Source organism: Crocodylus siamensis, chromosome 5, assembly GCF_052110815.1.
Source record: "Crocodylus siamensis isolate JL-2025a chromosome 5, ASM5211081v1, whole genome shotgun sequence".
Classification (NCBI taxonomy): domain Eukaryota; kingdom Metazoa; phylum Chordata; order Crocodylia; family Crocodylidae; genus Crocodylus; species Crocodylus siamensis.
In genome coordinates, this window is record NC_143399.1 from 10,222,834 (window position 1) to 10,239,026 (window position 16,193).

A 16,193-nucleotide genomic window follows, 5' to 3' on the forward strand; every position below is an offset into this window, starting at 1 on the left:
AACCTTGAACAAAATTCTTTGTAGAACAACTGGCAGAGGAGTTGCCTAATCATGGGAACACATTATTAATGATGGGGAAACTAGATCAGAAAGCTGCCTATCCTTAGAAGATTTAGGCTATTTGCTCTGAGGTTTACGCTCTCCTTTCAGCTAATATTACATGCAGTTTTGACAGTAGCACCATCATGCAGCCCTCTATTACATTTTTCACATTCTCACTCTTAAACAGACAACACGCGAAGCAAAAACTACAGCTCCTTAATCTAACAGGCAAATGAATCCGCGTCCCCACACAATGGCCAACTGTAGCAACCACTTCAATGCATCCACATCAGCAAAGTCACAGTGACATTGTTCAGCGCTTTGGAAAGTTAGTCAAAAATGATTACTGTACCTTTTTGCTGATTTATGATCAGTTCAGATATTAAAGAAACAGAAAAGGAGAAGAAAAGAGAATAGAAAGTTAAGAGAGTGTTTTGCAATAGCATACAGACGAGTAGACACAAGAACTTTGGGTTAAGCTATTCAACCGACTATCGTTTTACAACCGTGCTGCTACGAAATGACATTGCACTTACAAGTCGTGTGTGTGTGTCTTTTGAAAATGAATATCCTGTACTGGGTGCACATCTGTAATGTTTGACGACCTCAAGCCAGTACACACACACACATCCATGTGTGCGTGCGTGCGTGTGTGTGTGTGTGCACTGACCTGAGGTTGCCAAACTTTACAAATGTGCATCCAGTACAGTAGATTCAGTTTCAAAAGAGACACATTTTAGAACTAATTACAAATTCAAATATCTCAGGGTGACTTTCAAATAAATAAAACATTGTTATTGTAAGTGTGCTTTGGTTTGGAAAATGTGACTGCCCCGCTTCTCTCACTTGCTTGTTTTTGCCAGGCGTACTGTACATTGCACATTCCTTACTGCTGCATTGCCTGAAACTTGTAGCTGCTCAAAAAGTAAATATCAATTAAACTCCAAAGTTCTGCCCCGTAAACACTTGGATGAACGTGAAACTGTATATTTGTCTCTTTGAAAAAGACAAAGGAGCAACTCTTAGTGTTATTCTTTCTAAGCTCTGGGCTGGGGACTTAATTGGTCGATGAGGTTGTCGGTTTGCTTCCCTTTGTCATAAAATGGGTGATTTAATCATATTGGAGGTTAAGACATCCTTGACATAAATTAAATATTTTAGAATGGTTGGGTTTTTTTGAAAGAAGGAACCATGAAGCAAGGATGATACATCAGAAATTCAGATATCCTCTAAAGTGCAGCCAGATAACATGGCTTTTCTGGGCTTATCAAGGACAGAGGCACAGTTTGTGTCTCTTCCCATGCACTAAACCATTCCAGATACCCTTAGGCAAAAATCAGCTTCTAGGAACCACACCACAGATCTCAACTCTGACATTTTGCTCTCCTGCCATGTGCTCCAAGGGCTGGATCCAAAGCCTGTAGCTGTAAGAGTTCAAAGACTCTCTGTAGCATCACTGGACATTAGATGAGGCCCTTATTCTGTGCAAATAATTGGGAGAGCAGAGTCTCAGAAGCGAGGCCTGCCAGGTGAATAAAAGAGGAGAACTTAATTTTCATGTTGAGTGCAGATGCTTCATAGCACTGTTTAGGTATCTCACAGTTACAGTTGAGAGGCTCTTACCATGTTTTGGTTACAAAAGAGTGTCCATATCCATGTTAAATTTATTGTCCATTTGAGGCATTTGTCATATCCCTCTGGTCATCTAGACCAAACTTTATCAAGGTGAGATTTGATAAGAAGTGAAAAGCCAATCTAATTTATTGTGGTGACAATTATTCAAGCCTTGACTTTGCTATCCTAGTTCACAAGGAGGAGCACCTTTCTCCACAGGGATTTCCTCTTCTTAAGCAGCACCAACAGAAGCATTTGCAGAGGGAGATACTCCATGGTTGGAGGAAAGGCAGCAAAATCAAGCTGTTGGTGAAAGCAAATCTCCTCCTTGGTTTCCAAATATGCATGCCACGAAAAAAATCAAAGTACCCCTCACTTTACTTCTCCTAGCTAAGACTGCAACATCTTCATTAAATGGGAGATGCCATGTGCTGGTTTCAATACAGAACTTGTACAAACACTTTGAAACCACAGTGCAAGCCACAGGATGAGATAACAGAATGCTTACAGTGTCCAGGTGCGTTCGCTGGTGCTTTGCTCGATCACTGGAGTTACTGAAAGCTTTCTGGCAGCCAGGATGCTGACACAGGTAGGGTTTCTCCCCAGTATGACTCCGTAGGTGAATCTTAAGGTTTTCAAGCCTAGAAAATGCCTTGTTGCACCCTTCAAACTGCAATAAAACAATACAAAAATGCTGTAAAGCATTGATAAATAGATCACATGCAGCTACAACAAGTAGAGTGTAAAATCTAAGCTGGACACGCTGTAAATCAACCACAATTCAAACAGCTGCTAAAGTTTACAGGTGGAAACAGCATTTTGTACAGTTAATTTGGTCTATCTCTAGAGGCATATTGGAGTCTAGACAATACAATATTTAGTTATAAAGATCTCACACGTGCAGAACCCTAAAGAGACAGTTTCAATTAGGAACTTTGAAGAAAGAAGAACTGTTAAATTTCTGAAGTGTTTCCTTCAATAGTTCTGATAGCATGAATGGGCAGAAAAACCTCTGTGGCCTGTAACAACCGGCTGTCACAGACAGGCTAAGTACAGACAGTCAAAAAGCCCAAAGCTGAATCGATTCAGTTTTTGCAGGTTAGTCTAAACTGCAGAGATTAAACTGAGCAACAAATAGACATACATTTTCTTTTGATTCAGGAAGTGCAGCCACATGCCTGCAGTGGGTCAGGCCAGAAGCTGGGGGTTGCTACAGCACACCTCTCTGGCATGTAGCCAGCATGGGCTCTACATTCACATCCTCTTCCTGATGCCCCCCAAGGTCTCTGGGATTTGCAGTCCAGAATCACAGCAGCAGGACTCTGCAGGGTTACTCATCACTTCCACTTCCTGCTTCCAGGTGTCTCTGGGATTTGTAGTCCACAGTCACAGCCAGCAGTAAGTTTCAGTAAATTTAGCAAGGTAGGACAGCTGTGTACTGTGGGGAAGGTGGATTTAACCCCCCTTCCTGGTTCCAGACCCCAGCTGGGTTTTGCCTGTGGGGGAAGTCCCTGCCTACCCCCCAACCCTTGTCTTCTGGAACAGACAGCCCAGCCCAGGGCTGTAAAGCATGCTGGGAGACTGTGATTTAACTTGAAACAGGAAGGGGTCTGGGACAGAAGTTTCATAAACCGGTTTGACCCAAATCAGTTAGGTCTGGTATTACATTCAAGCAGGGCTTTCTTAAACCAGTTTCAGTCATTTTGAAACTGGTTTATGTGCACTGAACTTCTGTTCTGTTACAGGTTTAAATGTTTCTGATGTCTTAAACTGGTTTATGTGTAACTTCTGCCCCTAGCCACAGAGAAAAGAAGGAATCAAAGTGTAATGTAGAAGTTTCAGAGACGTATCCCAGCTCATTGCATAGTTTGAAAAAGGCAATTAGAAGACAACTTGATTCACTTCAGTATCGATAAAAATTAACTCCTGTTCTGCAATTTTCCTGCAGTATCCGGTACCCCAAATGTTCTGCTCAATTCCCAATATTTCTACAGACATTTCCTAAGCAGTTCTGGCTTTCATCATGCTGGTTTCATTGAGCAAATGTATACAGTAATTTACAGGGCTGCATAGCATTTATAACAAATTATGGAGGTCATAAGCCACCCCAGATGTGGACAATCAGTATTAAGAGCTGGAGCTAGAAATTTCAGATGTAAAACTGATACTGCTCATGAATATGCATATATCAGCCTTGGAAAAATGATCATGAAAGTTATCAGTCCAAACATTAGTTTCATCTGGTGAATAAAAATATTCAGTATCCATAAATAAACAGACAAACAGACCTACAACAGATTTTATAGACACACAGTAGGGATTAATATTAAACTGACTTCTTTAGCAAAAAAAATTGGAGAGAGAAAAATAGTGTGACTGTAGAATAGGGGAAGATCTTAACTAAAGGTTTTTTCTTACATGGTACTGAATCCCTTCTAGGAAGTTGCTGAAGACACTCAATTCCAATACAGAGGCAATGACCACAGATTTGGTTGACAGCACATAGGAAGTGATCTACAGCTCACTAGATTCATGGAAAGGGCACTGGTTGATCCCTTTCAGAAAAAGACCCTGTACCTGCCAGGGATGCCACCAAAATGAGACTTTTTTTTTTCCTTTTCTCTCTTAGTCCATAGACCAGGATGTGGACCAATGACTTGATGTTGAGGTAGGACATTAGGAACATTTTCTGCACTGATAGAACGGGGAGGTGGAGGAACAGACTGCTTTGGGAAGTTGTGGAAGCTCCATCATTGGAGGCATTTAAGAAAAGATTGGACAAACCTTGGTCATGGATGATCTAGGAGTAATTATGCCTATGCTCTGCTATGAGTATTTCCCATGTTTCTGGGTTTTTCTGGTTGCCACATGGTGCCAATAATTTTTTCCCCTCCTGCTGCTACATGCGTCAGGGTTTATTGTTTTGGGTTTGTTTTTTTTAACTGTTCTCCGAAGTGTTGGGTGTTGGGGGCAGCCAAGGCCGGGGATTAGACTGGGGCGTGCCAGTATTCCTGATGGGACTTAAACCCAGAGGTTCCCAGCTAGAGGGTCCTGATCCCCCATTCAGGGTCAGACTGATTGCCATATTTGCAGTCAGGAAGGAATTTTACCTGTATTTTAACAATCCTTGTAGCAGCAGGACATTGGCCACCATGGTCCCCCTACTTTGCCTGAGGCAGTTTAGGGTGTTATGTCTCGTGGTTGTGTCGGGTTGACTGTGTAGTTTTACTAATAGGTTGGACAATGGATTTATATGGTTTAGATAGGGATGATCCTGCCTTAGGCAGGAGGTGGGACTAGATGCCCTCTGGGGGTGCCTTCCAGCCTTACTTGTCTATGATTTAGTTCACATTAAACTACAGGACTCCAAGGTCAACTTCTAAAATGTATATTACTAACAAGAACCGGTACAGTTGTGATTTTAAATATATACTTTATTTTTTCTCTTGAAACATCAACTCATCTCTCGGCACTGAGTTACAGCTGGTTTAGCGTACAAGAAACATACAGTCTCACCAAGGATTAAACATCGGCATCACAGCCTATGTTCTGGTCCCATTCCAGCTGTACTACAAGACTAAGTGCTTAGAATGGTTTCATTTATCAGCTTTGTACATGGGCGCTAATCTGCAGTTTGAGGTATGTGATGACAGATTTTTTTCTGGTATCCGATACCTATCAAGAAGGGTTGAGCTAACCACTTGGCCTTATTTAATTTCCGTGTTGGTCATCTGCTTGTTTCTTGCCAAAAAAAAATTGGCAGGGCTGAATAAAATTCAGTACGTTTCAAACCGAATATGAATCAGTTTGTCACAAAGTTAAAAAAAAAAAAAAAAATGTCAGGGCCGATGATGCAGATGGTCTCCCAAGCCATGTTGTTAGACCAAAGGCACCTCTCAGAAAATGCCACTTCTTAGCTTTGACTAATTTTTTACTGAAAAAATAATACAGCAATGCAAATAACTCGAAAAGACTACAGCAGGGCAGAATGGCTTTGACACTATGGATTCCTGTTGGAAATCTCTGGGTTTATCTTGTGAATCATGTGTAGGTGTTTGGACACTTAACCCCGTGTCACCCTTGACATGATCTCACGGCACCCCGGTTGAGAAGCGCGGCGTTCTGACCAACCAAGTGTGTCGTTGTCGCCACGCGTTCTTGCTACTTCCCCCCTTGCTCTCTTACAACTATATAATCAGACTTCTGAAATAATCCTTCTGTTTGTTTTATTACAAGACAAGACTGCAGCTGTTTTCTTAAAAGCCTGTTTCATTTCATATTTCCAGATGTTTTGCCTGGTCCCTATTTTACACATCAAAAAAAGCCCAACAAAACCCTCCCAGAAGAGAACTCCCCTTTTTGTAGTAAATAAAACCATAAATGCTGAGGGTCTGATCTGGTGTGGCCAGGTTTCTGGGACAGATTCTCAGGGGGGCGTAAATTCATCTACTTGCATAAACTTGAATTGAGCTGATTTACCCCCAGCTGAAGAACTGGCCCCATGCTCCTTTGACCTATGAGTGGTATCTCCACGACTTTCTATGGGACTGCCACGGATATGTTAGACTTTGGATCAGATTTGACAGTCACCTGGGATCGCACTGTAACCTTACTTTCAAATATTATGCACTCTGCATTTACTGCAGGGGTAGGCAACCTGTGGCACACGTGCCACAAGTGCCTGGGCAGCCTCTGTGCGTGGCACGTGGTAGATCGGGGAGGAAGCAGGAAGGCAGCACAGTAGCCAACAGGGAAGGGAGCAGAAAGCAGAGCGGCAGATCCGGCAGAGGAAGAGGATTGGAGTGGCAGTCATGGAGAGTGTGGGGCTAATTTGTGGCATGCCTGCCAAAAAAACTGTTCCTACTAGTTTACTGTGTACCTTTCCACCTAGCAGCTACCTGAACTACCACTCCGAGGATGATCCTGTGATGTGCTCGTGAAAGTTAAAGACACTCACCATCACACAGAATCAGGCCCTTCAAATACGTCCCCCCATGTAATCTCAACTGAATGCACGTACTAATGCACCTAGTTGTCCAAACCTTGAAGTCCCCCTCCCCCATAAATGATTATGCATTGCTCTCCTGTTCTTTGCTGAGAATGGCAGAAAATCTCCTGCTCCGATTTTATTTTCACTGAAAATAGAACTGGTAAACAAAAAGATTACATTTTTCTCCTCAAGAAAAGCATTGGCTCTTGGAAGGAAATATTCACTTCCCTTCAAAAAACTGAACACACAATGATTTAGTCTGAAAAATGAGACATCTCGGTGTAGAGATGCTGGCCCGGGAGGACTTTGACAGCAGGGAAACAGTCGCTGCACAGCCTTCCTGGTGAGTGGTGGCAACCAGGTCAGTGCGACTGTGAAGCACACGCACATCCCAGCTTGCTTCCCACCGCGTGGTACATTTTCCATGCTCTCTGCACAGACGGAAAATTGGCTCCTCAGACTTTTGGGATCTCAAACAGTTTATTTTTAATAAAATGCAAGTCAGTTCACCTGTAACTCAGCTCTATGCAGGCTTTTGAAAAATTAGGTGTGCTTTCAAAGTGCCACTTAAAGACTTAAGGCCAAACTCCTGCCTCGCCTCTGAGGCACCTTCACCTTTGCTTGCTGCTTGCCTCAAATTTAGGTGCCTCCCTCAAGACTGAGCTTCTGCTATCCCATCATTGAGGCACCAAGCTTCCCCTCCTCAAACCGGTCCCCCCAGAGCCTGATCCTACTCCATCCTAGGAAGATGCACACCTAACCTCTTGCACCTGGCACAGAGAGGGGAGGCGCCTACCTGACTGAGAAGCAGAGTTCACCCATCTTTAGCCCAAGAACCTAGTGGTTAGGGCTCTCATTTAGTCAAGTGGGAAATTTGGCCTTTAGGCCTGGAGGAAGTTTATACCCACATCTCCAGCTTCCCAGGACAGGGCTCTGATCATCAGCCTCAGCAGAGCAGGGCAGGGCTGAGGACACACTGGTGGAGAAAGGCTACTTAGCAGCCAAGAGCACAGGAGTTGGAGATAGTTGGCCATCATAGAGGATGTTCTGGTTTTCTGCTACTCTGTCCTCTATGGATACGAAACCCAAAAACACCCTTTATGTCCTCTATTTTCAAGAGAAAAATAGAGGACATAAAGGCGTCTGGTTTTGTAGCAATAGAGGACAGAGGACAACTGGACTGTCCTCTATGATGGCCACCCTAGTTGGAGAGCCGGAAGTACAGCAGTTAAGGGGAAGTGTTACCTTGGCCCTGCACGGTGGGTACTACTCTGGGAGGAAGCCCTGAGGTTATTTGGGCTCCCAATGCTGTTTATCCATTTTAGTGATGACTGTCATGCAAAAACATATAAGCAGTCCAAGGCCCAGCAGAAGGACAGCGTAGCCAGGAGGGCGCCCCACCAGGAAGGACAGTTTGGGGTCCCTGCAGCAGGTCAATTTATGCATCGTGAGCCCGGTCCTAGGAGCTCTTCGGCAAGGCAGCTCTCCAGCATCTGTAGGTCTAATTTAAATAATATGTCAGATGCAAAATGATGAAATGAAACGTTGCACTGAACTGCTGGCCCTTCGGGGGCTGGTCACTTCTGCCCTAGAACATCCTCACCTATGTAACACGGGGCACCAAAGGAAGAAAACACTGGTCCAGCTCAGGAAAGTGGTTGATGCAGGGCGCTGGTAACGGGATACACAGCCCCCTCCCCTGCTAGTTCAGGCCAACACGGCTGAGAGGAGCGGTGGCCCAAACGGTCTCCGGTTCGAGGGCACTCTGTCCCAGCCATGCCCACTGGAAGCAGTAAGACGTAGCCTGGTTTGTGAAAGAGCTGGTCTAGCATCACACTGCCGACATGCAGCCTGGAGCTGGAGATGGAGAAGACACCCTTCTGTGCATTTCTAATGGAAAACCTGGCACGTGTTAAAGACACTTGCTAACTCACTGTTGTTTGTGGGGCTTGTGACCCCGCAATTCTGTACCACAGAGGATTGCAGCATTACCCAAGAAATTGGGCAAGAGGAACAGACTAAATTACATGAGGGACAGAAAGCTTCTATTTACACACAAGTATCTTGGTAATCAGCAATGACAGGAAAGCAAATACAGAAAAAAGTACATGACAGTTTAATGAAGCCTGGGTAAAATATTAGAGGGAAAATTCATGGCTGGAGGAAAAAGCAACTCTGCGAAGCCAAGGGAGGTGGGGCTGCGGATGCCAGCTCTCAATTAGGCCCTGTGATTTCATAGAGTTTCATAGACTTCATAGACATTCGGGCTGGAAAGGACCTTGGAAGATCGTCGAGTCCAGCCCCCCGCCCCAGGGGCAGGAAGTCAGCGCGGGTCAAAGGATCCCAGCAAGGTAAGCAGCCAAGTGTTTCTTAAAAGTTTCCAGAGTAGGTGCTTGCGCCACCTCTGGGGGCAGCCTATTCCAGGCCTTGGGGGCTTGGACAGTAAAGAAGTTTTTCCTGATGTCCAGCCTAAAACGGTCTTGGAGGAGTTTGTGAGCATTTGACCTCGTCTTCCCTTGGGGCGCTCTGGTGAACAGGCGTTTGCCCAGATCCTGATGTACCCCCCCCCATACATTTATAGGCAGCCCCCAGATCACCCCTGAGCCTGCGCTTTTCCAGGCTGACGAGTCCCATGGCTCTCCGCCTCTCGTCATAAGGCCTGGCCTGCTCTCTTGTCCTCGGCTCATGCGCGTGGCTCTCCTCTGCACTCTCTCAAGCTTCTCCACATCCTGCTCCTATTTCTCTATCCCCTAACCCTTGAAAACATAACTCTCGCTCAGTAGTGACCAGCCATGAGTCTGACTCTTGGCCCCTAGCTGGGACAGTAGAAGAGCTGACATTTCCACCAAAACGTTAATTCCAGTCTGACCTAGGGACCAGTATGCAAAAGCTGAGAGCTTCCTCCAAAAAGGAGCTAGCTGTCCATTAGCTTAAGTCCCACAGTGGTGTCAAACTACTGCCTCCAGAGCCAGGAGCCCCAGAAATTTCATGAGAAAACCTGTACTGTGTCTTTTTCAGAATTGGCCGTACATACCAGTGGCCTCTCAGTTTCTTAAAATGACAATTTTGGCTACTGATGGAGAATCTGTCATCAAACCGTACCCAGAACAAGGAGGGCTGATCGCCAGTACCATGGGCAACATGATCTGCCTCCCCAGAGCACCGCGTTGCGGGGTGGGCCACGCTCTGTCTTCGGATGCTCACCAGCTCTGCATGCTGCAAACCACACGCAGGGCAGCTCCGACGTTCCCGCTGCTCTCGGCAAACTGGATGTCGTCAACCTTGCCCAGTCACTCATACATTAAAGGGTCTCTAAGGCTGCTGCCTTTCATAACGTAGGGTGCAAGGCAGGTGCTGGCTCTGTCTGCACACAGATATTCATCCGACTATTTACAGATATCAAAACTGCCACCTTTCTCCCCAACAGCCACTGCAAAAGCTCCTTGGAACCAGCTGCAAACAAAAGGCTTCTGATGGAAATGTTATCTGGTCGGGGACCAACCCCTTGAAACATTTGTTCCTCGTCCGCCCCGGAAAGGTGGGGGGAGTCCCTGGAGGAACCCAGGACTCCAGAGGAAAGGCCACCAAACAAATACAAGTCTCCAAGAAGACGGAAAACAACTTCAGAAATGAGCAACCTGAGACCTACACACTTTGCGAGTTCCTTCCTGGCCAACAAATATGCTGAAGCCGGTGAAAAATAAAGCAGCCTTAGCAAATGCAGCAAAGCCAGAACAACTTGGGCAAAGGCAGCATTAGCCAATGCAAGCTGATGTCTTCAGTCCCTGCACTGCAGCCCTTATTACCAAGCCGGGCCAGCCTCCTAACAGCACAGTGTTCGACCCCACTCCCCCTTTCTATGCCCCTCTAGCTGTGGCGTTGTACCCCATTCAACTCCCCGTCAGACCTTTCCCTGCCTCCGTTCACATCTCACTACCTCACTTCTCCTCTCCGGTTCTACAAAATGACGTGACTCCTGAGCCACACAGTAATGGCAAACTCAGCCCCGAAGGCCTCTCTAATCTTTGAAGCTCTGTAAAAGCTCAGCTCTGCGGCTTGACGCGCCCAGGTCCCATTTCCAGCAGAGTCAATCAGAAATCTCACACGAGCACGGAGAGGAAGGATCATGCCATGCCTCTGCAGCCTCACCTCCGCTCTGGCTCTGTCAGCTCTTCCCTGCTGCGGGGCAGAGCGTCTGCACCTGGCTCTTTGCAGAGCTCTCTCTGTCTGCCCTGCGTACCCTGTAAAGCATTTTGCAATACATTGAGCATCCCCAGATTTCACTGGGATCATCCTGTACGACAGCATCCGTCTCTTAAAGGTTCTTCCATACTCCTTTGCATTCTGGCGACACTTTGATCTTCCCTACACAACTCTCCCTACCCTCAATGGAAGCTGCGTATAAAAGTGAGCAAAACTTGAAATGAGATATTCAAAAGCGTTTTAGATCATAATACAGATGGTCATAATATTGCCCCTGGCCTCTCTAGTCTCCTTCCCCACAGTTTTCCCCTTTGATCCCAAGCGTGGGTCCTGATTTCCCTGAAGTCGGGGTGCCTCGCCTGCACGGTTCAGGATTCCCACGTTGCTGTCCAGGGCAGCACCCCCATGCTGCGGTTTGACCAGCCGATACTAATGCAAGGTGATCCTCAACCCGTTCCTGCCACCAGCCAACGCTCCCAATGCCGTTTTATGGCTACACTTTGCACACTCTTGCGTTGATCGTGGCGGGGGGACCTTTGTCATCCCAAAGACATGCTGCTGTGTGCCGTCAGTCGTGACTGAGCAAAGGCTCCGACTATAGAGAGCGAAGGCATACTTTCCCAAGTGCTTCAGGGTTACACTGGATCAACTGAGAAGGCTCCGCACTGGATCTTGCAGACATCTGGTATCAATCTGTCATTACTTAATCCCGCTACCTCGTACATTTTTCTTGACGTCTGTTGCCTGAGATAACTGCAGCAACTACTTCATAATCCTTTGCTCCTGTAAAAGCTACCTAGGTTCTTAACAGGTTTATCAATAAAAATAACAATTAAACCTCAAGTGCTACTTCCATCTGGTGCACACGAGCAAAAATCTGGATTTCAGAAGCCACTATCCCATATAAACAGAGGAACAGAGACCCCCAAAATATCCTGGGATTTCAATAAATAAAACTGGTTTTATAACTAGCAGCAAACCTGAACAACAAATACCTTGAGCTGCTAACTGTCATCAGGCTTGTTCTCCAGCCTGCATAAAGAGACTTTATTTCACGCTACACTCTTGCTGCAGTGTCATCAATTGAAAACGCATATTTATGGAAATAGGAAATTCTCTCGCAGGGTTCGAAGCATATCACAATTTGTCTTACAAAAACAATTTAATGTAATAATGGTAATTGCTTCAAATGTTTTCCTTTGCTTCCATATATTACATCTGAAATGCACCTGAAAATGCTGCCATGCAGAAATAACAGAGCATTCCCAGGAGGGTTTAATATTATCAAATTTTCCCCGTTTTCATAAGCATATTTAATCACAGCCACGTCTAGAATATCTGTCAGTGGGACAGATCAGAAGAAACAAACTATAAACCAAAGAGCTCAGATCATAAGGTGGAGCAATAACTGACATTTTCATCGGAAATGAGTTATGACTGAAAAAGAGAAGCCTTCACAGTTGTAGTGCTAAATAGGTCCAGTGTGCCATTAGAAAAAGCTCATTAATATACACCTCTGCTCTCTACTGCAAAATCAGTTAAACAAGCTGCCTTTTATTTATAGAACTAAAAGGAAAAGAGCAGGTCATATTGGCTGCTGACATCTCAGACAGCCTACAGATGGAAAAGCAAAACCATTTCATTCCAAAGCATTTAATACTATCAATAGGAAATCTTATGTCTGGTCAAAATACCTAAGGTCCTTCTGAACGTCATAAAATGTTCTTTCTTCCCATTTGATTATAAAGTATCGAGACATTATGAATATTTATTGAAAAGAAATGTTATGGAAAAAATAGCCTTCGAGTCTGAGTGTCCATCCAGACAAGAGGGAAAACATTTTCATAAAGGCTTAAAAAAAAAAACCCCCATACCTAGCAACACTTTGAGCCTAATGCTAGTGAAATTTCAGGAAAAAAATATTAGGCCCTGGGGCTGCAAACAGTTACGCATGGCAGGAACTTTGTGCACGTGAGCAGTCCCACTGAACTCGCACGTTCGCCAGGTCTTGATCACAAAATCATGTTAAATCCTGTACGTTAGCCACAAAGCAAAGACACGATCCTCTTAATATTGACTCTCACACTAGATTCACTAGCACTACTCATATACCTAGAGATATCTATATAGAGAGAGCGCTCTCTCTCTGTATATCTATATCTAGCTATCTAGAGACCAATGTATAACCCAAACATGCCTTAGGACAGTAGTTTTCAAGCTTTCTAGACTTGAGGCGTCTCTTGTAGACTCGAGGCACACTCCGAAAATGCTGGCTCTTGGTTTTTCACTTGTTTTTCAACTGCGGAAAAACAAGAGGAGCAGTTTTTCTGCTACAAACAACTCTGAAAGACGACTCCAGGTCAGCGTGTATTTAACACTATGGATTCCTACTTGAAATCTCGGGGTTTGTCTTGTGAATGATGCTGGCCCACCTAACAATGCTGAGGTTGCGTAGCACCCTGGGGCACCCTTGAAAGGACTGCAAGGCACCCCAAGATGCTGCTTGAAAATTACTGTCTGAAGAAGTCCGGTTCACACTTAGTTAAGAGCTTCAAGTTGGCAGAAGGCTTTTTTTTTTCTTTATTGCAGCATAATGATGGAAGATATCTGTAACAGGCAAAAGGCCTGCCAATGTTTGCTTTTCAGTGAAGCGCTAAACAATTTACACTTGAGAAGTGAAGCCTTCACAGGATATTTCATTTGTGCCTTGAAAAGAATGACTTGTTCTCATTTTATTACGTGTAAAAATGATGCTATAAAAAAGCACTGGGGTTTTTGCCAGCAGTTATAGTACAAACCTGTTGGTGCACAGGAGAAGAAAAGGTAAGACCGGTTCTGAGAAGGAAACGCAAGCTTCCTTTTCACCTCATTTTGAAGATGCTCTCTGAATTAAAAACTAAGACTAGAAAAACACGGTGGTGTGGACAGGTGCAACATGATCTTCAATGCTGGCTAGTTCGGGAGTAATTACAGCCACTCAATTGACATTACATATAGTAGAGGCTGCCGTATCTTGTTTTACTGCACAGTTAGGCAGATTTGACACGTGAGAATGGAAAAGAATACCGGTAATACACTGAAAGGTCTGAAAGGGCCACAGTTAAAGGTCCTGAAGGGTCCACGGTTAAAGGATAATTTGGTTTTTGTCCCCTGTACGGCTGCTTTGCAAATGTTACAAGCCCCTTGGTCTACGTTCCCGACAGGCTCTGTCATCCCTGCGAGTTCTGGGCGCGAAGGATTAACCCAAGGGACACATAACAACATAGTCATTTTAAGTCATGGCCAGCCAGATGAAGGGTCTGATTTAGCAGTGCTTAGGGAGGTGAACACTTTACTTGCATGAGTAGCTTCCACTGGCTGCAAAATTCAGCAACACATCTGTGAAGCAATACGGGTCACCTAGAGACATCAACCCAGAGCCCTGTTCTCTCCACTAAATACCAAGTCCAAATCAAGGTCAGCATCCTGATAGTCAGTGCTCACTTTGCAACCCATCCCTTCTAGCTAAGGGGCTGCTTACCCAAGAGAGCCCAGAACCTTTCTTAACAGCTGTGTAACACCAGAACTACAATACTGATACGCAATCAGCTGGGGTTTCTTCAGCACAGACAATAAAACTTCCCCAGAAGCCAGGCTTTGGCAGTGAAACTCACTCCCCGGGGAAAGAAGAATGACTCCTCCTTTTGGAGGCAAATATGATTTCATTTCTTCAGTGCATCTCTTTTTATGCTAAACATCCTCACCGACTTCAAAGGAAGGTGCCGGATGTGTCTACATGTGCATTCATGCGCTTTTCCTAACGCTCATTAAATGTAGTACTTCCAGTGTCAGGTACTACAGAAATGCGCTGGCCTAATGTGCAGCACCAAAAGCTCACGCTTCTTTAGTGATGCTTAATGCGCAGTCGCCTATTGTACTGCGCGTTAGTGTCATTGCATGGTTTTTCACACGACGCTTTAAGGCGCAGAAAAATAGGCGACTGCGCATTAAAGCACATGTGTAGACGTACCCACCATGTATTACTACTAAGTAGAGCAAATCTGATAACCTACCCAAACAATTTACTTCCACCTGCTGGGGAGAAAGAGGATGCACTTTTGCATCGTTTCTTTTTACATCCCGCCGAATCGGTAAATCTGTTGGTCGACCAGAAGCTGGCCAGAAGGAGCTATGAATTGAAGGACAGTGGGCTCAGATTTCTTCTGGGCTTCATCTAATTGAGGGTCCATTAAGTGGAAGAGCTGATGCAGGAAGACTCAGCTGAGTACTGGCAGCCTATTCAGACATACAGCTGGGTTTTCAACACGCTGCTAAGAGTTGTGCTCTAAAAGAATAAGCAAGATAAGGGCAAAGATGATTCCAGGTGACACACACCTTTCTTGTAGAATCAGACAGGATTTTACCTGACTCCAGCTGTCCTGGCCTGGCTAAGGAATCCAGTGATCGTACTGCCATTCCTTTCTTTGCTCTCCCAGGTCTCAGCTATTCATAACCCTCATTTGTGGGGCCGTGCCCACTTTAGCCTCCAACCTTGTCAGGACAATCACTGCACTTTTATCTGTTCCTATATGGAGCATATTTGGAGGCTTCCAAACTAATAACAATTTAAAAGTCTCATTTTAAAAATTGTGTTTACTTAGTCTTGTTGGCTCTAGCAGGCGGAGGGTGTGGAGGGAATGTCATTTGGCACGTGGAACTATTTATAGGCTTATTTTTTCTTGTACAGATAGCGTCATGAATCCCTACTGGCTTCTTCATTGTTTGCCAAACATTCTCCTGCAAAATACTAATTAGCTGGAGCAAAATTGAAGCATCCCCTGATTTCCACAGCAGCGCTGCTATTTCTGAAACCCTTGTTAGAAATGCTTCCCTGTGCATGCAGTGGGATACATATTTGTCCAAAAAAAAAAAGCACCTGCATGTTACTTGGTGAAACATGAAGATGATATAACCAGCTTGTGGATGGCGTGGTGCCCCTTGCACGACAGTCACAAGCTCTGCCAAAAGATCTGGCTGAGTATATCACTTGGATGCCAGACAACTTTCTGAAACCTCATAACAGTTGGATTAGACTCAGTATTATGGTTTTCAGACCAAAAAAACCCCCAACATGGAGCAAGTTTTAAAAAAAGCAGAATGCAGAATTCAAATAGCCATGCCATGATCAAACAAAAAAAACAATTCTTAAGAGCTACATGGCAGCTTTGTGCATTGGGAAGCTATTATATATTCTGGATTTTTGAAAAAAAGCTTGCAAGCTCTCTGCAATTAAAGGAAAACATAGAATCCAAGGTTTTATGTTCCGGGTTTTAAAGACAGATCTGTTCATTCTGGGGAAGAAAAT

General features: G+C 44.8%; 1 protein-coding gene across 1 annotated transcript in view; it reads right to left on the reverse strand.

The window, feature by feature from the left end:
* Window positions 1-16,193, reverse strand: part of GLIS1 (GLIS family zinc finger 1) — a 298,478-nt gene that overhangs the window by 53,541 nt on the left and 228,744 nt on the right. The window contains exon 5 of the mRNA XM_090048455.1: window positions 2,165-2,326. Coding sequence (XP_089904581.1) covers window positions 2,165-2,326 — 162 coding nt within the window. The remainder of the gene's footprint in view (window positions 1-2,164; window positions 2,327-16,193) is intronic.